The 26,061-nt window shown below is 38.7% G+C and overlaps 1 protein-coding gene across 2 annotated transcripts in view; it reads right to left on the bottom strand.

Moving 5' to 3' along the window:
- Positions 1–1,240: 1,240 nt before the first annotated feature.
- plk4 (polo-like kinase 4 (Drosophila)) overlaps positions 1,241–26,061 on the bottom strand; it is a 43,088-nt gene continuing 18,267 nt past the window's right edge. The window contains exons 5-16 of one of the 2 annotated variants that reach the window (XM_078539558.1): positions 23,674–24,721; positions 22,725–22,813; positions 20,275–20,684; positions 12,733–12,837; positions 12,267–12,369; positions 9,290–9,439; positions 9,068–9,198; positions 7,964–8,058; positions 7,689–7,812; positions 6,393–6,464; positions 4,261–4,367; positions 1,241–3,086 (exon numbers count right to left, since the gene is read on the bottom strand). In XM_078539558.1, the coding sequence (XP_078395684.1) occupies positions 2,978–3,086; positions 4,261–4,367; positions 6,393–6,464; positions 7,689–7,812; positions 7,964–8,058; positions 9,068–9,198; positions 9,290–9,439; positions 12,267–12,369; positions 12,733–12,837; positions 20,275–20,684; positions 22,725–22,813; positions 23,674–24,721 (2,543 nt within the window). In that variant the 3' untranslated portion in view covers positions 1,241–2,977. Of the gene's footprint in view, positions 3,087–4,260; positions 4,368–6,392; positions 6,537–7,688; positions 7,813–7,963; positions 8,059–9,067; positions 9,199–9,289; positions 9,440–12,266; positions 12,370–12,732; positions 12,838–20,274; positions 20,685–22,724; positions 22,814–23,673; positions 24,722–26,061 lie in introns of both variants that reach the window. The other variant, XM_078539551.1, reaches the window with a different exon arrangement.

The raw sequence follows: 26,061 nt of genomic DNA on the forward strand, positions 1-26,061 counted from the left end.
TGCGTCAGATGTTTTCTTTAATGGCCTCCAACTTGGCATTTGGTTTTCTTGCACCAGCTTTCATCATCATCCTGTCTGACTTTTCCTTCATGAAAATTCTATTAACTAAAATTTTCTTCCTTCCAATCTTCCAATTTCTGCTTCTATTGAACATTTTTAAATATCGCAATTTATTAAGTTCATTTAATTTTAAATGCATTAAATTACCAGTGTAGCCCACTGGATTAGGTAACTGCTACTAATTACCAATTTAGGTCAACTGTAAATAACTTCAGTGATAGTTTAAGTGATGTGCTTACTAACTTTAATTATTTTACCAGCTAATCTAGCATTTCACATACAGAATGATAGCCAAATGTAATCCTACTTAAGGTGAAGTCTAAAGGGCGGAATGTTCTGGACCAGAATGCAGATAGAATTAAGTCATCATTTTAAAGTCTAGTCTACCTGATGGCATACTAGAGGAGTAACACTGTGCCCTTGTGATCTGTATTGGATATTTGTGATATTGTTTATGTATTACTTCAATGTTTTCGAATGTGAACCAAAAAAAATTTGGAAAGGAAAATGCTGCAGAGGCTGAAAATCTTAAATAGAAAACAATGGCAGTTCATCAACCTGATTCATCAACTCTTTCTCTCCACAGATGCTCAGATTTTGTTTTTAAAATTTAAATATTTGGTGAGAAAAGGCCAGATTACAAATGTTAAAGTGTGCTTTATTTCACAGTAAGGTGAGCATACAGAACAGCCATTATGATTGAATTTAGGAAGCCCTATTTATACAGCTTAATTGTGTATAGAAAACAAAATTTGAAAACTGTCATATCAATCATTGGTCCACTTAAAACAAGATGGTCCATCACTTCTAATATGTTCCCTTCTATGAAAGCTTTTAACTTTCCCTAACAAATTAGATTTTTTTTTTTGCAACCTTCCTAAGTGCCTATGTTTTCTATCTCGCTATTCATAACCAGAAAGGGGAAGTGAAGATTATCTAATGTAATGGATGAGGGATTTGATTGTTGTGACAATCACAAATTGGAAAGCATCACTACCAGCTCAATACCATTTTAAACTATCTTTCAGCTCAGCCGCTCTTTCTATTGAAAAAAAATTGTGATACGGAACACCCAACAGTACTTTTTTTCCAAATTGTGTAAAAAGTCAAAAGACCTGGAAATGTGAGGGGTTCGCTTTAAGGGGAATTGAGAAAGTAGACTAGAATAAGAGCATCAAAATACAAAGCAATTATTGTATTAAAATAGTCAACTATATACAACACAAAGCAATATGATACAAATATATGCATGATTTACATAATTCACAGTAATGCAAGGAAAAGATGGGCAAGTCTAGACTTCAGTTTCCACAAGAGACTTAATTTCTGCGCACATTTCTGCCCCCCCCATACCAATTATGACCAATATCACACAACACAAACAAATTCATGCTATGTCAGCAATTTGTGTTAGTTGCACTCCCAACTTCAGCTGATCATCACTTTTCAGCCAAAGGCCAAGGTTGGACCCTGGAGATTAAAAACAAATTAGTACTATTTAATACTTAATGATTTAAAAATCAAAAAAGTATGAGGCAGGAGTACAATGGCCAATTTTCTCAACATGCTTTGCACATGTAAAATACTGGAACACGGGCTGACAAAAGTGGAACAGAGACAGAGTGGCCTGCTCGCTACTGCCTCCACTGTCTCAGCTTGTCGAATCAAGCATCAGATGGCCAATTAGTCGCCATCCGGCAGGAAGGCAGCCAATTAGAAGTGCGAAGGGGGCCTTCGTGCCCAATCGGGAATCTGAGCCAGGATGTTATGTAGGAGAGGGGTTCTGCTGTTTACAGGAAGTCGGTCATGGCTACAAATTTAAAGGTCCCTGCCCTCTCAATCTTTCTTTGTTTTTATGGCAGGCTCCAAAAAGTTAAAAATTAGTTTAAAAAAAAAACATACAGGCGCTGCCACTTCCACCAGCAGAATCTGCTGGCTACAGAGCCATGGTTGTGGTGGTAGACTTTTTCTTCAGCCCATGTGCCACCTGTTCATAGCTGTTGTAAAACACTCCCAAACCTTTCCACATCTGGATGCCCAAAAAATGCAGCAGGCAACAAAAAATTGTAGATGATTGGGTTGTTAACAAGCTTAGCAGCTTGTTAATTAGTAATTTCAAAACGGCAGGTGGGTCCAATTTCTACGCCTGCTCACCTTCTGTAATTTCGGACACTGGCATGGTGACGTTATATTGCCAACCTGAAATCAGCACGCCCTATTTTACATTTGTCTGGGGAGAGTGGTCTACCCGATTTGCAGTTTCAAGGTTTTCATTTTGCACAAGAGAGTGTTAAAAAAAGAATCCAGGATAAAGGAGGTATGTCATGTAAAGGATTAAGTGAAATTCCCAATTACATTTTGGGAGAAGAAAAGAAAGAAATGTTCCACTAATAATGGATGAAAATGTAAAGCCACAACATGCCACAAATAGACAAATGGTAAAATGGTTGAAATCAGAAGGCATCCACTACAGAAGTATATAAAATGTCTATATAAAATTATCTTACAAAAACAGAAGTTCATTTACAAGTTTATATAATTTGTATAAATCCCTTTTATACATAAAGCAGATAAATACAACTCAACAATCTGCCATTTCAACTGTTTTAACACTGCATTGATATTCACTCAAAAATACTTTTAAATGAGCAATAGAAAAAATAAAAATCTTTCATGTACATTAAGCATTACAAAATATACAAAATATTTACAGTATTGGTTCAATATTTACACTTTGCTACATTAAGATCTACCACCTTTGTTTTATAACATTTTTCAGTTTGGGCTTGGTTAGTTATTGTTACTCAGCAACACAAGTTCCAAACTACTTTTAGAAAAGGGAAAACAGCATTACGCAGAATACCAGAAGAGAATATTGCCAAACTTCTGACTTCACATTACAGCAGATGAGCTTGCTTCACTGGATTCTATGTTGGTTTGTTTGATTTGCCAGCAATCCAAGGATTGAAGAGAGGCACTGTAGCTTCTCTTTCACATGGTCAGGAATCTTCTCATTTTGCCCATACCTATCAAAACAAAAACATTTTCATTTTTCATTGAGATGAGGAAGTGGCCAATCCTGTATAAAATCAATATCAGCTTTAAAAAAAATTTAAAAATGGTACACATTCTGTAATGCTCACCAAGGGAGCCAAGTGTGGAGATGAAAGTAAAGCAGAATTTGTACAAGTTGCTAACAGTACAATGATTGGATATGCAGCTGTTTGTACCAATGGTAAAATGCTAGAATAATAATTACATTTAGAAGCAGATTATGAGTGCAGTGTGACTGCATAATAGAACTATAAATATGAAATAAAACCAGAAGATGAAGGGTACACATCCAAAACACAACCTCTTTTCACTGATGCTCAACCTATTTATAATTCCAATATTTCTTTTATTTTAGCAGGATTGTTTAAGTCAGATTTAAAATTCTAAATAGAAAATTCTCATCCACATTTCCCTTTCAGCGTTTATAGAAATGTCAAGCATTTTGCCATTTAGCATGACAGAATTTAAAGTTTATGAAAAATTGAAAATTCTGAATTAGAATTATTCTTCCCACTGCATATATGACTTGTATAACAACTTTGCTTACAGTTAGTTACTAAGAGTTCGCTTTCTCTGGGGTATTTTCATTATAAATTTTTGAATCTCTATTCAATCACAGCTGAGTTTTCAGCAGCCTCATGACCACTTGCAGACTGAATATTTAGGACCTGCTGCAGTGATTTCACACAAATCCTCCTTTGGAAACATTTTCAAGGTGGCAACTGTATACCTTTGAAGACAATGTCTTAAGTAGATATCCTAAACATGTGCCCCATGAAAGGCATTAGAGGTTTATGAATATTAAGATTCCCAGATGGTTTTTGTTACCTTATAACAGCTAGCCCATACACAAGGGGAACTGCAGCCTGACACCGGATTAGAAATGACAGCATTCTAGCAATTAGTGTGCTGTAAAAAGCTATTTGTGATCAGGAAATAAATATATCAGTATTTTATCTAACTATGTGTTACTTAAATCCAGTTAGTTATCCATGTTGAGGGGGTATCTCAGCAGGGAATCAGATAAATATATGAGCCAAGTCTTGGTCTGCATCTGTTTTTGTATCATGGATTAGACTAAACTGCATTCCATGTAAACGAGCTTAGATTGAATAACAGTGTTATGTATATTAAAAAAAAAATTACCTGACTGCCTGGCCCTGAGGAGATGTGTAAACAACAGATGCGACTCCAGCTTGCACCAGGAGCTGGGAACCATCATTAAATTGAACCCAGACTTCACCACTGATTAGCTATCAAAGAGTAATAAACATTATTTGTAGACTTAACCACTTCATTCCATCAATTATTTCAAAATCCAGTGCATTAACTGAAACTCTTCTAATGATTCCTATTTTTGTTTAAGACCAAAAACATCTTTCATACTTCCTGATACTTGGTGTTAAAAATGCACATTTCACTCTTTACAGACAGTGCGTATGGATAGCAAAAAGACAGATGGGCTGAAAAAAAGGAGCATTATGAAAAACATTTTCAAATAAAGTATCACCTTCAGTAATTGCTTTTTAATATCGAACCTTTCTACTGGTTTAATTAACCTCAGAGACTTATCAGTTTAGCTATTCTTATTCATAGTTCATTCTGGTTTGGCCTCTCAGTCTCTTTCTCCTACAAACAACACGGCACAGGGAAGGTATAAAGTTAAACATGTGACTTTAACTTGGTAGTCCCTCTGATAAAGTCCCTGGCTGTAGTTGCTCGCCCACCACATTAAACAAAGGTATCAATGGTTACAAAACCAAGACAATTCTCGAGTTAACATACAGTTCAGTCATGATCTAATTGAATGGCAGAACATGCTTAAGGGCTGGATTCATAAAATCATATAATTTTTTAAAAAATACTTTCATGGGATGTGGGCATTTTCTGGCAAGGCCTGCATTTGTTGCCCATCCCTAACTGCCCTTGAACTGAGTGGCTTACTAAGCTATTTCAGAGGACAGTTAAGAGTCAACCACATTACTGTGGATATGTAGTCATATGTAGATCATACCAGGTATGAATGGCAGACTTCCTTCCCTAAAGGCCACTAGTGAACCAGATGGGTTTTTATGACAATCAATGATAGTTTCATGGTCACCATTAATGGGGCTAGCTTTCAATTCCAGATTTCATTAATTGAATTTAAATTCCACTAGCTGCTGTGGTGAGATTTGAACACATGTTCCCAGAGCATTAACATGACACCACCCTCTTCCCCAAATTTAAGGCACAGAAGGAACCCATTCATCACACCATGCCCATGCTCTTTTGAAGAGCAAATACATTTAGTCCCCGATCCTCGTGTTTTGTATGTAACCCTGTTAATTCTTCATCAAGTACCTGTAAAATTAACTTCTAAAATTATTTATGGTCTACTTTAGTTTCTTTGAAACAGAAACATGCCCATTCTTACCAATGGGGACGACCAACTTAATTAAAGCCCCAAGTACTATTCAGAAGTGGAAAACAGGGTAGGATTAGATTTTCTGTTACTTTCCTCCAGGCTTAAATTTAATAACCCAATTGACGCATGTTGAGAACTAGGAGAATAAGGGTTAGAGACAGCACAGTTTTATTTCTCTACAGGAAGAAACAAATCAGTGTTCTTCAGAAAAGGCGGCAGAGAAGACGGAGAAGGAGCTTGGATCCCACAAGAGAAAAACCAAACTAGGACTTTGGATGGATCAGATTTGAAGGACCTAATAATCTTAAGCTTGCACAATTGCTGGTTTTATTTTCACCCTCTCTTATGCTAACTCAAATTCTCAAAATAATGATAAAAGCAAAATACTGCGGATGTTGGAAATCTGAGACAAAAACAGAAAATGCTGGAAAAACTCAGCAGGTCTAACAACATCAGTTGGGAGAAAAAAATAAGAGCCAATGTTTCGAGTCCGTATGACTCTTCTTCAGAGCTCTGAAGAAGTTATACGGACTCGAAATGTTAAATCTGTCTTTTTTCTCTCCACAGATGCTGTTAGACCTGCTGAGTTTTTCCAGCATTTTCTGTTTTTTGCCTCAAAATAATGACATTGGCATAAAATTAAAGTGAAGTAGATCACACCTTTTCTCACTCAAATGTTCCCAAGATGGAGCTTTCAGAATTATGGAGAAAGGAATTTGGCTTTTCAAACAGGAAATCCTCCAATTCACTGAGTGGCAGTGAGCCATATCATAAAATTCTACTAGCCTAACAATTACCAAATAATTTGTTCATGGGCATGGTTGTACAAATATACCGTAGTATTTTGAGATGAATGAATCATTATGCATACCTGGGAAGCCCAGCCAACGTTGGGTACAAATACAGATTTCAGCACCTGTCCTGGACTTGGAGATACCACAGTCTGTGTAGAAGGTGCAGATTTATTTTTAGCAACAGTGGTAGTTGTTAAATTGGAACTTTCATATGAACAAATCTGCAAGGTCAGAAGCAGCAATCAAGTTGTGTTATTCCAATTTGAAAGTAACATTCCTTTCATAACGAAGTATATACAATAATGTACACAGTATATTAAAAGAATAGACACTCAAGCATTTATGGAACCGTACCACACAGCATAGATAAGCAGCTTCTGAAGATGTGGAGAGAAAATTTGAGATTTTATTTTTAAAGTACTGAAAGTAGTAATTATAATAAAAGGAATGAAGTACTCAAGTTAGCATATGTGGCTAAAATGGTGTCATCATTGCCACACCTGTGGTTAGTGTGCAATTTCTATTAAATAGCCCTGATTTAATTTCATGACAGAAAAAGAAGAAATCCATCATAAAGAAAGATAACTGCAAATAAAGAGAAATCCTGCTTGGGAGGTTGAAGAGGCAAACAAGTAAACTGCATGACTGCAGTAAATTCAAAAAGCATCCATAAATCCAAAAACACACTATCCCAACTCTCTAACATTGACAGGTGTGCAAGCATTGGCTATCAAGAGGGCATATTCTATTGGTGCATATCACAACACAAAGGGCTGCCAACAGCATGGAGCCAGCCTATACCGATTTTTAAAAATCGCAATGGAACACGTCTTTACATTAGCCTAAAGCATAGTAGTTGCTGCTATCTGAAGATCAACCTTACTCCAACACAGGGAGATTTGTCTTTTAAACAAGAAGATTTCTCATATCTTATGAATGTGTACCAAGCTAACCAATCTATCCTCATTGACTTTAACCCCTCCTGAAGGCATTTTACACAGCATCCTATCTTGGACGAATGATATATTTATTTTGAAGTTTAAGTTGCATCATTCCGGGCAAAACAGAGCATAACCCATGCTGCACCGAAGGAAATAATGCTAAAAAAGGCATTTTGACAAACTTTCAGATAAAGTGATCTGCAGCATTGTGTTTAATACTTGAAAAAAAAAGCGTGAACCGCTTTATTTAGATGTTAATAAGACTTGAATTACTGGAAAACAAATTGATTTCACCAAAGTAACGCACATATCAAAAACATCCAAAAAAAGTTGATGTCCTAAATGCTATTCCTTGTTGCAATTATATGGAAAAATGTTGGCATTAAGGCATTTTGCTTTCTTATATGTAAAATATATGGATTGGTTACTTACAGAGGGACTGCTGCTTGCAGCCTGGCTAGAAGAGATATGCTGGATCAATGGTTGCTCCCCTGCTGCAGATTTTGGGTCCACTGAAGGAGTTGGGGACAGCATTGGATCGATATTGGATGGCCGTCTATCATAAGGAAGCATATAAGGTTATCAGGCAATGAACCATTCAAATAGTCACCATCAAGCCTCAACAGTGCTTTTAAATTCATTGCATTTTTCCTATTTCCAAACTTGTTCCAAATTGTATACAATGATTCATAAATCAATGTTTTTACCTTCCAATGATTATTGGAAAAAATGACACCCGCTTTTCCTTCCTTTCTTCTTGTACAGCAATAATTGATTCCAGATCAAGGCAAGTCTGATGAGCCTATTAGATACAAATAGCTATTTATGATCTTGGGATATTTATATTTTAATTTTGAAGTATAACTTTGTTACTCTTACATACTTGTTAAACTTACTTTCCAAATTCAATGAAAGATTCCTGCTTTATATCACAGTAATTTTCCCAACAATACTCATTATGTTGCGCATTAAGGAATTGGAATCCGAGCATTATTCAGCACCCTACATGCACAATGTCCTCAAAATTAAGTGAATGGAATAGTCTAGCCACAGAGTGGCCTTCTTTCCCCAAGGTCAGTGTTTCTGAATTGACTGTCAAAGTGCAGGCTCCCACTCGAAATCAATAAAAGGGACTCCAGAATACATAAAGAAAATGAGCAGATATCCAAAGTGACAGGTCTCATTATTAAAACAAGGGTGATTCAACAAGGAATTTTTATAATTACTTTTGTTTCATTATGTATAGGTTTTGGCATCCATCTCTAGCTACAAGCTGTTGAAAATAAACTTTTTGACTTCAGCAGCATTTAATCCTACTAATTTAGGGCTAAGTTAATTTTGAACATTACTCATTTTTACCCTATAGTATGTTGCTTGTGTAGTTTTAGAACTTATGGTAACCACTGACATTGATTCACGATATAAATTAATATATAAATATATATGTATATTTGGATGAAGTTCAACAGTTACCTTGTATCTTCTGATGCTTATTTGTGATTGAAATTGCTTTTTCAAAAATATATTGCTCCATTTCAAACTGTAATCAAAGCTTTGACTCATTTAGTCCAAATCAGGATAGGGGGATAATTTTTAGTTACAGGTCACAAAATGCATTATTATGGATTGTCATAATTACAAATGTCCTATCTAGGTCAGAATTTATCTGAACTGTATTAAGTCAACTGCAAGAATCCCATGCAAACTTTTTTTTAAATAACAGAAGAGTATGCATAATTCATGCATTACACAAATACAGAATATTTAACAATATGAAAACAGACCAGCCACATCAGGAATAACCTTTTTACCTCGTGAGCATGTTCCACATAAGAATTCACTTCTTCACCTGGTCCATTCATTTTTGCTCCTTTGAGTGTGTGAGATTTCCCAGACTTCTCTATGATTCGAAGAAACTCTGATGTCTTGTTAATTTTGGCTCCTATTAAACAAGTTATCAATGTAGTTAAAAACCCACAAGCTAGTAGCACCAGCATCTTGTTGTACACCATGTTTAAGCACTTAAGACTCACCATCATAAAAGCAGACTTCAACATCAGCTTGTGGGCTATTCTCCATCAGCATGCATTTGGCATATTTAGTGTACAGTGTAATCTTTGGGGTTTTGGATCTCACCAAATGGACAAACTTAGATGCATATTGATATTTCTTCCAGTATTTTTCTGAAACCAAATTTGTAACAATGACGGTAAGATATAAATGAATGAAACGCAAGGCCAATTGTTCTTCCTGCAATTTTTTTTTAAAATACACTCATTGAACAGAAGAGTACATCTAAAACAAAAGCAAAACACCTGAAAATGCTACAAATCTAAAACAGAAAATGCTGTAAACACTTAGCAAGTCAGGTAACATCTGTGGAGCGAAAGAGAGTTAATGGGCAGAATTTTAATTGCCAAGCAGAGGCAAGTTCATGCAGGAAGTTAAAGTGCTGAAATTTGGCACCAGGTTGGAAATATGATCCCACCCTATATCCGGGTTTTTAACTCTGGTGAGTTTGCAGGTGAACAGGAACATTCTATTGAGCTGTCGGTAGATAATTAAAATATTTTAATCTCAATTTAACTCACTGTTTAACCCATAATTCTTCAGAGTTCCTGAGCTGTGTAGAATTTGCCAGGGTTAATCAAGCCAGAGGACAGCGGAACTTTCTTGTACAGTCAAACTCATCGGCTGGGAAAGACTTCAAAGAAGTACTGCCCGGGGGCTGGTGCTCACACCACTTCTGAGAATGTAATTTCACTGCTTGACAAGTGTGTTCCAATTTCTTGGAAACCATTCCACCCATTTTAGATTTCACTCATTTTGACCTGTACTTCTCTGCAGCATGGGAGCAGTTTGCGCAGCACTGCTTTGGAGCTCTGATAAGAAACAACAGCAGTGGGAGCAATACCAGCAGCAGCTGTCTTTTCCTCAAGCACAGGCTGTGTGGTGAGGATGGAAGGAAAACATTTTTGGAAGGCAACTGTAATGTATGCTGTGAGATGACACAAAGATGAATATGAGTGTCATAGCTGGCGATTCAAATGGGTATATGAGGAGATACCTCAAGAAAGAGGAACAAGTGCAGCTGCAAGGTGGGTTGGTCTGAGGATCATTGTGCAGGAGAATGCTGGGAAAGCCAGTGTGGGGTTTGGCATCTGAAAATGAGATGTCACTCACCTTTCCTACCCTCCTGTGTACCTTGAACCTCTAGGGGCACCTCTTTAAAGAACACACTCCTGCTGCTAACTTTCTTGGCCACTTCTATTCATGCCTGCTTCATTTCAGAGCCTGGCTTTTTCCTCCCATTCTTGGGAAACATCAGCACACTTCAGTCCCTCTGTTCCCACTGAAGGACCTCTGGGGTAAGAGTCCAAGACCTGGAGGACAGCCTGTTATGTCTCCTTTCCATTCTTTCGGTTGATGAAGCCTCAGGAATCAATGTACAATTTAGCCATTCTAACCCCAGCTCAGGGTCCCTTAAACCAGATTTCCTTCCTTTGACAGATGTGGAACGTCAACATGCCTGTCCTCTGTCTTTGGTTGGGAAATCTGAAAACAGGGTGTTAATGCCATGGCTGAGTTAAAGGGACACAGCAAGGCTATCTTCAATTACAAGCAGGTTCCAAACCACTAAAGCACCATCCCACCCCCAAATAAACTGTTCAGAGAGGTCTATTAAGATTCTGTCCAATGTTTCAGGTCAATAACCTTTCAGCAGACTGTGAGGATGTTGGAAATGAACAGCTTTCAAGAAAATACTTGCATAAAGGCATTTGCTTAAAAGCTGTTCATTTTTAACATTCAGTTCTGATGAAAAATTAGCAAATCAAAATGTTTACCCTCACCACGGAATGCTGCCTGATTCTCTCATTTCTAGTACTTCCTGTTTTTAATCAGAGTACATTTACCCTTAAGGCTTTCAGGTAAAATAATCATCTATTAAGAGCTGTGGTAAGTTATACTTTGTAAAGCATTTGGGCGAACTACCATATCATAAACATCTCATTATAAAAATAAAAAATGTTTGATTAATCATGTCATCGCAAGATGGTGTGCAGTATACAGTGACAAGATTCAAACAAATACTCAACGGGAAGGGTAAAATAGACCCACGTTTTCATTTTAAAATCAAAGCTGTGTGTAAACAAACTTCCAAGCTGATGACCTGAACAGAGCTGGCACTTTTCTCATTTTAAAACAGAACTGAGTCCTAGAACTCAGCTCGCATAAAGTTACATATACCCATTCTGCCCTGTTACTGACAATGGAATATATCCAGGCCAAAGATTCTCCAAATAAACAGCTTCAGATGCTGTCTATAGTATTGAAAAATCAAATAATTCTCAAAGTCTAATATAAGATTCCCCAATAAATTAATTTCCTATAGTAATTTAAGCTTAAAAATATATTAACACATGAATTACATGAAGTGTTCATGCACTATAAGAATGGTTGTTTCCAATTATTAAAAAGTTATTTTTGATCAGTTTAAGTGTGTATTTCTGATCAGGTTACTCCCTTTTCCTTAACACTACCCCATCTCAATAGTTGGATTTTAAAATGAGTGAAAACAAATTCTGCTCCATTCTAGTTCTGTTTGCTACCTGGGCCCACAAAATTGTTAATTTATCCATTTAAATTATTGGAAATAAAATAAAACACTAAGTTGTTAAATTCTTATTTATGCTTCCTTTTAAAATTGATTTTTATAACCAATCGTTTTAAAATTTTAAAGCATTAATTTGGACCGTGACAACAATAGCCAGGCATATTTAACAAGTCGGTGTACATTTCTGTTTATTGGGTAACTGGAATGTGTTATTTATACATAATGTACATCAACAAGACAAAAATACTCAATTAAACCAATTAAATTATGCTCTAAATAATTTCTTGCAACCAAAGCTAGATATCCTGGCAGTCTTCCATAACATTAAAAATACATGAAAACTCAAGAAAATGTTATCTTCAACAAGTAAAGCACTGCCTATTAATAATGGATACCTGGCAAGTTGTCAAAACTGTAAACAAATACATCTTCTGGTGGAGGTGGAGGTCTGTCTTCCAATGGGAAGCCTCTTCCCTCATTTGGGTAATAAATATGGATCTGTGAAGAGTAAATGTCAAACACATGAAACAGTGTAATTATGTGGGTAATGCCTAGTGTAATGTATCATAACATTAACTTTACTTCAGTGAAACCTTGAGTGAAATCTAGATATTGTTGCTAAAGTGATGCAAGTGATTTACAAAATATTTTTCTTCAAGTTTAGTTGACCAATTTGAATATAGTTACTGGAATGCATTAGAATATGACATATAGAAACCATAAGTATTGGCAGAAGTTATCTAAACAACCTGTGTTTAGAAGAAACCCTCCTACGCCCCACATACAGACATTCTCATTTGTACAAAAGAAAACAAAGATCCAAGCTATTGAAACAAATATCAAAATTTTAAAATAACCTACCGTACTTCCATCAGAAGATATTCTAAGTACCTCCTTCACATGCTCTTGAGTGCTGCTTCCTTTTAGAAGCTCCATACATACTTCTTCTGAGTCGAGAATACTCACCTGAAGAACAAGTTTAATTATGTATAGCAATATGTTAATAATAGAGATATTCAAACATAGAATAATTTATTGCACAGAAACAGGACATTCGGACCAACTGGTCTGTGTAGGTGTTTATACTCAAGTCGCCTCCCATTTTATCTACTAATTTCTATTTTTAAGCATATCCTTCTTATTCTCTTTTCTGTCATTTACTACTTTTGTTTCATTTTGAAAGCATCAAAGCTATTTAACTCAACCACTTCCTGTGGTGGCAAGTTTCACATTCTAACCAGGCACTAACTGAAGAATTCTCTTCTCATTTACATATTAGATTTAGTAATCCCCATCTTTAGTAATACCCATCTTGTATTTATGGCCCCAAGTTTTTGATTTTCCCATAAGTGTAAACATTCTCCTCATAGCTACCCTGTTTAGCCCATTCATAAAGATTTCAATCAGATCATGGCCAAAAAAAAGCTCTGATCTGTTCACTCTTTCTGGATAGCTGCAATTTCTCAGTTCTAATACAATCCTTAGAAATCTCGTTTGTACCTACTTTAGGGCTTCTATGTTTTTTTAAAATAGTATGGAGGCCTGAATTGTGCACAGTATTCTGAGGATGGCCTGACCAGGCCCTTTTACAAGTATAACATAATTTCACTGCTTTTGAATTCTATACCCTGAGAAATATATCTGTAGTTTTGAGGTACTGGAAAAGCACATGCTACAGGATGAAAATACAATGGAAACATACAATGGGTTAATTTAACCTTGTAAGAATGCCTTTTTCCCCCAACCATACTATATCATTAATGCGATAGGCCAGTTGGATCAGTGGATGACAGCAAATAACCAAACAGTGAAATTAGAACGGAGTTGCAGCACAATTAACTAACAATAATATTGGCAAGTTAGGCGATAGCTGGGAGACTGTAATTTTACATTTAAACAAAAAAAAAAATTGTGAATGAGTTCAGCTATATGAATAAAATTAATTCATTAAATAATTATAAAATAACATTCTACCAGCTGAGCTGTTGGGAATCCAAATTCTGTGCGTAACTGGGCAAAAACAATTATGGATGGGGAACAAATGAAAGAATAAAAATACATTTCAGAAGATCCCAGGTTCAAAATGTTGCCTCATTCATACAACAGTAGGTTGCATGTTCAAATCCCTCTAATATAGTACCGAAGTGCTGCACTGTCAACGTCACTAAAACCGATTATCTGTTCATTATCATATTGCTGTGTGCAAATTGGCTGCCACATTTCCCTAAATTACAGCACTGACTACGCTTGAAAAGTACTTCATAGACTATAACCTTTTTGACACTCTTATCTCATGAAAGGTCTGTTATAATTGTAAGACTTATTTTCTTTTCAACCTCATTTGAAATTCAAAGGGAATAAGTTTACAGTTAAAAGTCAGTTACTGTTTTATTTGATAAGTACAGCGCTTGATCCTTAAAAGGTATATACTGGACCTGTATTACCCATTGACGCAACCATTTTCTGTTGTCAGTCTCTGCTTCATCCTGTTAAATGGTTAGCCTAACCAAAATATAAGATCTTGAACAATATGATATTATTCCTTTTCAATCTTTATCATATTATGACCACTGTTTGATAAATGTTCCCTTACTATGAGATTTACTAATTCTGGCTCATTACTTAGTACTAAATCTAGTACGGTCTGCCCACTTGTTGGTGCTAGGAAAGGGTTCCAGAAGGTGGTTTTAGAAGAACATGTTGATGGGATTAGATGATGGGTGAGAGGAGGTTCATGTGGAGCTTCAACACCGGCATGGATCAGTTGGGCCAAATGGCTTATTTTGTGCTGTAAATACTGTAAGTACAGAAAACACTCTGGAATGTACTCACGAAATTCACTACCTTTCTAACTCAAGATACTCTGTTTTTGCCTAAACCATTTGAAAATTAAAGTCCCCTTTAAACAAGGCTGCTTTTGATACAAGCCTCTCTAATTGGAGAGTCAATATATTGTCATTTCATTGTTGCTAAGGGACGCCTGTAGACTACTCCCATTACAGTTTTAAGTCCTCTCATTCCTTAATTCTAACTATACAGATTTCTTTCCCTGACCTATATTCTGAGGAGTTGGGTAGTATATCTTAGATTTGCAAGGAAAAGACCGATCTGTATGGCAGGGACATAAACAAATTTAAACGAATACAGTATATTGTTTTGTTCCCATGCAAATGATTATATTTTTGTTCCTCTTTACAGGTCTCCAGGACACACTAAACCAGAAGATATGCTTCCAACCGTTAAAATTGTCTCCAGTCAGCCACTAAAATGAGACTCCTTTGTGGTCTCAAGTCTGCCCTACTGAGACTCCTCCATGTACAGCATGGCACTACACTAATATGTTGCACCGTCACACGGCGTGGTGAATGGCTTCTAATAAAGCCATTGTGGAAGGAATCAAATAATACTAACACAACATTAGAAAGTATAGGTCATTTGCTCTCCTTAACAGCAAGAGCTTAAATAGCTGAGAAAACTGTACTGTCTACACTAGTGTGATTTTCTATGCAGTGAAAAATATAAGCTCAAGCTGATAGAGAACACATTTCATTGAAAGATTCAAATCCTTCAACATTTGATTTCTTTCTTGCTCATTATAGCAGAAATAAGGGTTTACCGTTTTTATTTCCCAACACAAAATTGAAAAGCCATTTGCTCACTTCACATGCCCAATCATCTGTCAAAAAATACATCTACGCTTTGCAAAAACACTCCCCTCCACCTGACTGAAAAGGTTTTCACTTTGAAGGACCTTGCTATCACAATTTCATTGAGAATGACTGCATCAGTATCCTGACAGAAACTTGACTCATGGTGGTGGCAGTTTATTGAAGTTTCAGGCCTTCCATGCTCAAGCCACCACAATGGCATGTGGCCCGTATCATCAATTAACATCTTGTGCCTCTTCCACAACTTCCCTTTTCAGCAACTTGCATTAGCTCTTTCATTGGTCTTTAAAATCCTTGTCCGTCTCTAACCAAGATATCCTCCCTTACTGTCTGCACTGAGTAACTGCTAGTCACTTCAGATTGCCTTGTCTTCACCCTAAATTTGTGGACCACCTGCCGTCCCTATGCCCCTTTCATCCATTTACTTGCTTCTACCCATTTTTATGTTTACCTCCTACCCATATTTATTACCTGCTCAACCTTGCCATCTCCCACGGCTTCTCTGGTCCCATGGTCACCATTACAAATTCATTTTCAATCAGTCCCTTCTGTCTTTCCTACCAATATCTCCCTACCATAGCACACTTCCTTGTCTCCATCCATGAGAAAAAACACTCCCTAAATTACTTAGAGCTGTACTTTCTAAGTCCCAGTTGTCAATCTTTTGGCCCTCCATTCAGCACACTATATCGTCAACCATCAATCTACTCGACCACCCTCATGCCCACTTTTGATGCTCCAGAAAAATCTTTATGTTCACTGATTCTGGTCAAGCATCATGCTAAGGAGTCCAAGAGTGGCCAACTTGAGAAAAATCAATCAAGCACACAACTGGTTCAGCCATCTGTAAGATTTAGCTGGACCATTCCATATCTGCCAAAAGCAAAGGCTACTCCAGAATTATCCTGAAGCAAAGGAATTCTCAGCCTCTTTTCTCCACCACCAACCATTTCTTTAAGTCCTTCCCCATACCCTCTCTAATTAGTATGAGGAGCCCATGGACTATTGCCATAAAGATAAAAAATCTATTCATCTGCTTGCCTGTCTTTCTTTTGCCAAGCCAAGACTTCCCCAGTTTTCCCTCATGTCCTCTGAACTGCTCATCTTATTCACAAGACCCAATTCATACTCCCTTAACTTCATTCCCACTAAATTGCTGACCACCCAACTTTCCTCCCTGCCCTCTATTCTAGTTGACTAGAAAGGTTTCCACTCAAGTCCTTCATTTTCAAAACCAGTCATCACCCCCTCTTGAAAAACCCTGCTCAATTCCTCTGCCCTAGCAAATCAAAGCCCCATCACCAACCTCCCTGTCCTCTTCAAAATTCCTAAACATGTTGTCACCTCCCAAATTTATACCCACTTTCTTGTAACTCATGTCTGAATTTCATCAATCAGGTTTCTGCCCATGTCATAGCATAAAAAGTCTGAAACATACTTACAAATGACATCCTCTGTGACTATGCTGCTTTACACCTCTAACCCTGCCACAGACTTCAACATAGTCATGATACCATTTTCATCCTACACCTTGCCTCCTTTGCCCAGCCCATTGGGATTGCCCTCACTTGGTTTTACTCCTACCTATTTAAGCATACCCAACAAATCTCCAGTGATCAGTTCATTTCCCACCCTGCAAAGTTACCTCTGGAGTCTAAAGATGTGTCCCTTATATTTATTCTACATGCTTTCCCCTAGTGGCCACCCACAGATGTACGGTTAACTTTCACATATAGATTGATGACACCGAGCTCTATTTCTTCAACTGTCTCAACCCTCCACTGCTTGTCAGGTTCGCAGTCTTCAATAAGCTGCAGTTTCCTTCCATTAAACATTGAGAAGACCCAAGCCACAAACTCAGTGTGTCAAAGATTCCAGTTCCTTTCTCAGCCACTGATGCAAACCAAACCAGACTGTTCATGATCTTGGTGTTTTAGTTGACCCCAAGCTTTTCTTCTGAATGCATATTCTTGATGACATCCATCAGCTGCCAAAACACCTATCCATGTCTTTGTTATCTCCAAACTTTAATGCTCTCCTGGCTGATTTCCCTTTCTCCAGAGTGCATGAAGTTCAACTCATCCAAATCTCTGCTACCTTTATCTTATCCTGTAACAAGTCCCACTTGGCAATCACTCCTATCCTTGCTGGCCTACTTTAGCTTCTGGTTCTTTCAATCCAAGCACAGTATCAGCTTTGGCTCGGTAGTCGCGCACTCACCTCCGAGTCAGCAGGTTGTGGGTCCAAGTCCCACTCAAGAGACTTGAGCACAAAAATTTAAGCCAACACTCCAGTGCAGTACTGAGGTAGCGCTACACTGTCAGAGCCACCATCATTTTATTGCTAAGTTAATTCAAGGCCCTCTCGAGTATATGTAAAAGATCCTATGGCACTATTTTGAAGAGCAGGGGAGTTATCTTTGGTGTCTAAGCCAATATTTATCTCTCAACCAGCATCACCAAAGCATTCTCACATTGCTCTTTGTAGGACCTTGCTGAGTACAAATTGGTTAGAGTGTTTTCTGCATTGCAACAGTGACTGCAGCCTAAGTGTAAAAGACTCTGGGGAGCTCAGATTGTGAAAGATACTAGGAAAATGTCCAACATCTCAATTTTAAAATTCTAAAGCTGGTGCTCAAATGTCTTCATGGCTAAAACAGCTGAGGATTACTGGTTATAAACCCCTTGAATTTTTTCAGCTAGAAACTGAAACAACAATTTTGTGTGGCTTTTCCTTTTCAAAAAAGTCAAGTCCCTCATCAAGTTTGATAAAATTCACTAAAAGTCATAACAATTAGTTATTGTTCTGGTACAGAATGTTTAGGGATGCTTCCTGTTATAAGTTTAGGGGTCTTGTCTTTGATAAATTGCAGTCTTAATATGTTACATTTAGGAGCACTATGCAGTATCTAGCTTTACAAAAGCATTATTCAGGGCTGAACAAATAATTTCTGTTTAAATTTAATTTCAGTTTATGAGATTAGGGCTGAACTTGCTACCTGTCTTCTCTTGAGCCATTAGGCATGGATGGCCAACTGCCCTTCATCCAGTTCCTGAGCTTTACTATCCAGGACTGAGACACCCTAAAGTCATTAAAGATATGACTTGCCACAGCCTCTAGAGTCCACTGGTGCTTGGAGCCAATCTGGCAAGCCATCCACCTGAAATTGCTTTTGTATCTGGTGTTTCTTCAGGCACGGGAGCCCTCAGTTAGTGACTTCTGCAGCTGTTGCGATGGACCAAAAATGTTAGTTCTGCACCACGTTGCCCTGATCTCATCTTCCCCAAGCTGTATGCCCATAACCCTACTCAGTATTCATGTCATTACTTATTTAGACACTATAAAGTTCTCCCCCCAGGTTGCCTATCATATGAACTTGGATATATAATGCCATTCCTTCATCATTGCTGGGACAAAACCATGAAACTCCCTAGCTGACAACCCTGTAGGTGTACCTTCACCAGATGGATTGCAGTAGTTCAAGAAGTTGACTCGCCATTATCTTCTCTAGGGTACCTACCTAATGATGGGCAATAAATGCTGGCATTGCCTGTCATACATACCCAAAAATGAATTCAAAACACAGCAAGGACAAAAAGCCCTCAGTTCTTTTGACACTGGCACAGCTGAAATATTCATCTAAACTCTGACCATAGGTGCCTTTAAAGGCATCTAGTCATTGAAGGCAGGGAAATTTGTCCTTTGCAAACATGAGAGAGAATACCATTGTGTAATTTATTGTTAAGAAAGCCGGGCTAATATCTGAATCATTATGTACCTTGTAATCCCTCCACTTCTGTTCCATTCGCCACAACCAAGTGAAAGTAAAAGCAGTCAACCTATGTCCGTGATTACCACATACCATTGCAAACCAATCATTGCATATCTTAGTTTCCTTGGATTGAGTCACAGGATTTCCAAGTGACAAGCAATAGTTTACTTTTTAGCCTATCTAATCAACAGTCTTTTCATCTGCACCCTCACCCAGCAGGAGCCATTTGACCTGGTGAGCTGTTCATCCATGGGATGACGCAAGATATCTGGTCTTCCACTTGTGTAACTGCTCATGAGGCCATAAAGTGATCAGCGTGCATAACTAGCTGTTCAAATTTTTGCATCCCAATAAAGCAAGCAGATTCTTAAATTAGCTGAAACTATTTCCATAAATCCATCCATTAACACATCAAAAGGCAGTTTATTAGCCTGGTAATGTTCTCTCTCCCTGTCAACTTCTTGCCCACTGTTTCTCCTGCTCACTGGCCTCAAATCCATATTATTCCTTCTTCCCAAAATCTGCATTGCACTTGAGGTCTAATTGAAAATCATGCACTTTCAGCTAAAACTCTTTCTTTTTCAGCCACTAATCTCACTATCACAAGCTTGATCTCCTTTCATTTTAAATTACCTGAATCACGAGTCAGCTCAGTATCCCAGAGGCTGCCCGAATTGTTACAAAATTAGAGTATTGCCTTAGGTAGTCACTTGGGTGCAACGGTTTTCTGTTTTGCCCGGCCTAGCTCAGGGATGTAGAGGCTAATTATATTGCGCCAAGTGCTGTCTTTCTTGAGGTCAATCAGGCCTAGGATTTTCTGATGTGGACGGCATTTTAATATATTAAGCAGTACTTTTATCCACTATTAACCTATGTTTCTGCTTACTATCAAATCAAGAAATTTCCCTACAATTTCTACAGCCAATACATTTATCGGTAATAAATTGAAGTTGTAATCCTTACCACTGCATTTTTGGTTTTCTGACGGATTGGTTTAAGTCTGTGGGCCCTCAACGGTGACACCAACTCTTGCAATGTCCTCATCTGATTCTCAGCAGGTCGTCTTTCCTCTTGTATGAAGCTGTGTTGTTTCAAAACTTGACGACAGTTATACTGTATGTCTGCTTGCCTGTCATCTCCTTTTGCAGAACCCCATCCAGGTGGTAAAAAAATCCCATCACATTTCTGAACTCCTATCTGTTTTTTGCAGCAGCTCTCTTCATAAAAAGCATCACTTTTTATTTTGTTGCTCGGATTTTTTTCCCACGCATTTGCTGATACTACTTCATTCATAATCTGCTGCTTTCTTCCAGTGTGGAAACTTCCACTAGGGCTACTTGTGGCACTAACATCCACTGTATTTTTGAATGGAGCTAGAAGATAAAATGATTCATATGTTAAACTTAAATGAATAAATCTTAATCTAAATTTGCCTAAATATTGTACAAACTTATGTATAATACCCAAGTGATACTCTTAGAGATGCTTTTCAGAAAACCGGACACTACTTCAGCAAGAGAAAAAAAATTACAATGGGCTGGATTTTACACTCCCCTGCCAGGGTTTCAGGGTTTGAAGGTTGGGGTGTAGGGCTCGTAAGATCCAGTGCACAGCTCTTCCGCTGCCAACCCCTGACCTATATGAAACTTTATTTGGGGGTGGGGGTGGTGGAGAGGAGTGGTGGGTGCCTCAGTTGGGCTTCGGCTTATTGAGCCCCTTAAGTGACCATTAATTGGATGCTTAAGGGCCTCACACTGCCTTTCCCTGCCACTATCTTACTTGAGCCAGCGAAGGCCCACACCACGTGCCTGGCAACTAAAGCAACGCAAGCTGGTATTGAGCAAGAAGGGTGGGGGGCCTCCTTTGCAGGTCTCCTGTGCCCATCGGAGGTACCCCTCTCCTAAAGATCACTGCCCCCTTTTGCCTCCCCCAACACATCAAGCCAGGGCTTGCCAACCTGACCCCGGTGAAATCCTCCCCACCCACTATGATGTCCAGCTTTTGTGACAAACTCCATTGGAGACTGCCAGTAGCCCCGGAAGTGAACACCACTCCTGCCTGGCACTTCCGGGACCACTGAGGAGGCGAGAGAGAGTGACTGCCCTTGCCATCAAGGTGGCATTTGACCAAATGTGGCATCAAGGTGCCATAGCAAAACTGAAATCAATGGAAATTGGGGGGGGGCTGCGGAAACTCTGCAATAGTTGGAGTCATACCTAGCACAAAGGAAGGTGGTTGTAATTGTTGGAGGTCAGTTATCTCAGTGCCAGGTCATCACTCAGGGTTGTATCCTAGGCCCAACCATCTTCAGCTGCTTCATCAATGACCTTCCCTCCATCAGAGATGGGGATGTGCGCTGATGACTGCACAATGTTGAGTACCATTCACAATTCCTCAGAGCCTGAAGCAGTCTGTGTCCATATGCAGCAAGACCCAGACAACATTCAGGCTTGGGCTGATGTGTGGGGTGAATATTACTTGCCACTTAAGTGACAGGTAACGACCATCTCCAGCAAGAGAGAATCCAAGCATTTCCCCTTGATATTCAAAGTCACTATCATTGCCGAATGCCCTACTATCAACGTCCTGGGAATTGCCATTGATCAGGAACTGACCTGGACAAACCATATAAATACTGTGGCAACAAGAGCAGGTAAGAGGCTGGGAATTCTGCAGCGAGTATCTCACCGCCTGACTCCCCAAAGTCAGTCCACCATCTACAAGCCATAAGTCCGGAGCATGATGGAATACTTTCTACTTGCCTGGATGAGTGCAACTCCAACAACACAAGCAGCTCAGCACCATCCAGGACAAAACAGTTCACTTGAGTGACACCCCATTCATCACCTTAAACACTATTCCCTCCACCACCGACACAGTGGCAGCAGTGTGTACCATCTACAAGATGCACTGCAGCAACTCACTGCATGGATTCTCCAATAGCACCTTCCAAGCGCACGACCTCTACCGCCTAGAAGAACAAGGGCAGCAGATGCATGGGAACACCATCACCTGCAAGTTCTCCAAGCCACACACCCAATCCAGACTTGGAACTATATTATCATTCCTAGACTGTTGCGGCATCAAAACCTTGGAAGTCACTTTCCAGCAGCCCTGTGGGTGTACCTGCACCAGATGGACTGCAACGGTTCATGCAAGTGGCTCACCACCCAGCACCTTCTCAAGAGCAATTAGGGATGCACAATAAATGTTGGCCTTATCAGCGATGCCAACATCCCTTGAAAGAATAAAATAAAAATTAAGTCTGATCAGCATGCTGGCAGATCTCCAGCCAGTCAGCTCATTCTAAAAAGATGAATGACACAGATGTAGTACAAGGGAAAAAAGTTAATGAAATCAGCGCACTTCTCATTGTATAAACACTTTTGAAATATCTACATTTTATTGCATACCATTTTCAAACCAGCGTTGTGTTGTACCAATCTGCGACATCTGCTCCAAGAATGGCCCACTGCACACAGGCTGATAAGCAAAATTTGGGCTATGAATAAAATTAGGAAAGATAAGTGCCTTGTTAACAACTTGAGAGGTTGGCTCCTAGTTAACTAAAAAATTTAAGAGCAACAAATGAGAAGAGGTCATTTTAATTTTCATAAGGTGGATCAATAGTGAAAAACACATATCTGACCTCACACTCACTCAAAAGCTACCATTACCATGAAATCATCGAACATGTTGAATACTATTTTGTCACAGATCAAGGAAAGGATCTTTCTAAGCTTGCCAAACTGCTTCTTGACAAATTACTATCTGAAGTCACAAATTTTAATTATGTATTTTATTCTACACAAGGTTTTGCCTAGAGCTCTCAGCCTTCATTTAGCTACTCTGGGTCCCCACTATAAAATGTTCCACTGAAACCATATCTCAAGGCTGCGTTATTTCATAGCTGTGTCTTTTGCTTGTGCCAAGTGCTTAGGCTTTGATCCTACCAGTGTCAGGGTCAATATTGCATGCATATCCCAACAGTTTCTGGTCCTCATGCTCCAAAATAAATTAATAAAGGTGCTGTATAAAATCAACAAAACAATTAAATGGATGCTTTTAAGTTTTCTTTTCTTAAAGTGGGTGGCTGTGTTCGTAGTGGGAGGTGGCTTGTGGTTGCATCTTCAGAATAAAAATTTTGGAGTCCAAGACTTTCCCACGTTATACCGAGTTCACACTACAGTGAACAGTGTAGTAGTTTTCCTGTTAAAATTCATGTTCTATATTATATTTATACAAATCATTTATTGCTATCAATTGTATCCAAGCTTTCACCATCTTCTAGCCCACAGCACCCGCACTGCTAGGTTACAATGGATGAAGATGTATTGTTTGATGAAAAAAACTTGTACTTACTTTGCTGTCTGCTTGACAGGTGGAGATATGGTGGGTTCATCATGTGAGCCAGCAACACCTAAACCGTCTCTACTGAACTGCTGACTATCTGTGTAACCATCTCCATACAAATTTGCAGGATTGTACATTCCAGGTCTGGCAGACTTTGTCAGTGCATCAACAGAGTGACATCGCTCCAAAATACTATTGGGCTTTTCTGGGTCCAGGCTTTGAAAGGTACCAGAACGATCAGTGGAGTGTGCTCTGCGAAGCCATCTAGAGTGGGGTCGTTCTTCCTCTGCATGTTGTATAGTTTTCCCCCTGCCACCTCTGATAATTTCAGAATTTTGTACACTTCTCTCACTAAAGACTGTACTGCCTTCCATGGATGAAGTATCATTGATAAGTCTATTGTGTGAGGTAATGACTGCCATTTTGTTTGGAAGAAACTGTCCTATTACTTGTTTAGTCTTTTGATGCAAGCGTCCCATTGTACTAGTACTAGAGGATCCTGTTCCAGTGGTAAATCCTGTTGAAATTGTGGCATGCCCACTATCCATTGAGTCCTCTACAGTTTCTGAATTTTTACTTCTAGATGAAGGGCACTTCATCATGAATGAATGGTCTAATACACCAGAAAGACTGATACGGTCTACTGGATTTTTTCGAAGCAACTGGTAGATTAGATCTCGAGCCTCATTTGAAATAAATGTTGGCATTTCATAATCTGCCAGCATCACTTTGTTCAATGTATTTTTAACTGTGTCAGTGTCAAATGGTGGCTTTCCCACCAGGAAGGTATAAAACATGCACCCAAGAGACCACACGTCAGATTCAAGGCCATGAGCACTATGTGTTGCGATCTCTGGTGCAATGTAATTGGGAGTGCCACACATGGTGAAATGCTTTTCGTTTGGCATTTTCAGCTGTGCTGCTAATCCAAAATCAGCGATCTTTATGTTCATATCGCTTGTAAGTAGAAGGTTGGAAAGGGTGAGGTCCCGATGCAGTATACCATGTGAGTGGAGATATAGCATTCCAGTAACAATATGATGCATGAAGTGTCGAGCTGTTCAAAAAAAGTTAATACATAATTATTTCAAATAGTTTTATAGAAACAGTTCCCTTCTTTGCCACTTGAGTTACTTTCTTTCCTCAGTGTATCTTTGGATAATTAAAGTCACCTATTATTACAGCCTTGTTATTTTTGCATACGTCTCCAATTTGTCTACCCAGCTCTTCTTCCAATTCATTTCCACTGTTGAGTTCATGATAAATTCTGACTAGATTGTTCCCTTATTTCTCATTTGCAACCAATTAAATTCTTTCTTCCACATCTCAAATATACAAGTTTGGCTTGCTTTGGCAACTATACTTGATTGGATCCACTGGTTGGTTAGCTGATTTGGATAGCTGGGAGATTGGACCAATAAGAGTACAGAATAATGGGAACAGTGTGCAGGAGAGGAAGTGACTCCAGACGACACCTATATACACATAAGCACAAGGTACAACAGTGGTGAGAAAGGCCAACAACATCTGAGTGCAGAGCTCAGCAGATATGAGTACAAATCCAAGAAAACAATAATTGGTTTGCACAAAGTGCCTCAAGAACTGTGTAAATTTCTGGGCACTACAGATGGGTTCCTAACTTTGGAAGAAGTGCAAAAAAGGGAAACTAACTTGATAAACGGATTTTGGCACCTGTGCAATGTTACAAGTCTACAACAACAACAGCTTGTATTTATATAGCACCTTTAATGTAATAAACATTAAAAGGTGCTTCGCAGAGGCATTATAAAACAAAATAGGACACCAAACCACATCAGAACTGATGGCCAAAAACTTGTGTAAAGAGGTAAGTTTTAAGAAATGTCTTAAAGGAGAAAAAGCACAGTAGACAGGCAGAGAGCTTAAGGAACTCCAGAGTTTAGGGCCTAGGCAGCTGAAGGCATGGCAACCAGTGGAAGAATGATTAAAATCAGGGATGCTCCTCAGAGGGCAGAATTAGAGGAGCACAGGTATCGGAGGGTTGCACGGCTGGAGAAGATTACAGGGTAGGAAGGGGCCAAAGATTATCAGGATTTGAAACCAAGGGTAAAATTTTAACATTGAGGTTTGGTTAACCAGGAACCAGCATGGGTCATCAAGTACAGGAGCGATGAGTGAATGAGACATAGTGTAAGCTAACAGATAGGCAGAGATTTGGTTCAGAACAAGTTTATTTTAGCTGGAACACCAGAGTCTAGCCAGGTGAGCATTGGAACAGTCAAGTCAAGAGGCAACAAAGGCAATGGATGAGCAGTTCAACAGATGTGCTGAGGCAGGGGAGTAGGAGATTGTATGGAGGTGCAACTAGGCAGTCTTGACGATGGAGCTGATATGTGGTGTCAGAGCACAAGAATCAGG

Source organism: Cetorhinus maximus, chromosome 1 (assembly GCF_964194155.1).
Source record: "Cetorhinus maximus chromosome 1, sCetMax3.hap1.1, whole genome shotgun sequence".
NCBI lineage: Eukaryota > Metazoa > Chordata > Chondrichthyes > Lamniformes > Cetorhinidae > Cetorhinus > Cetorhinus maximus.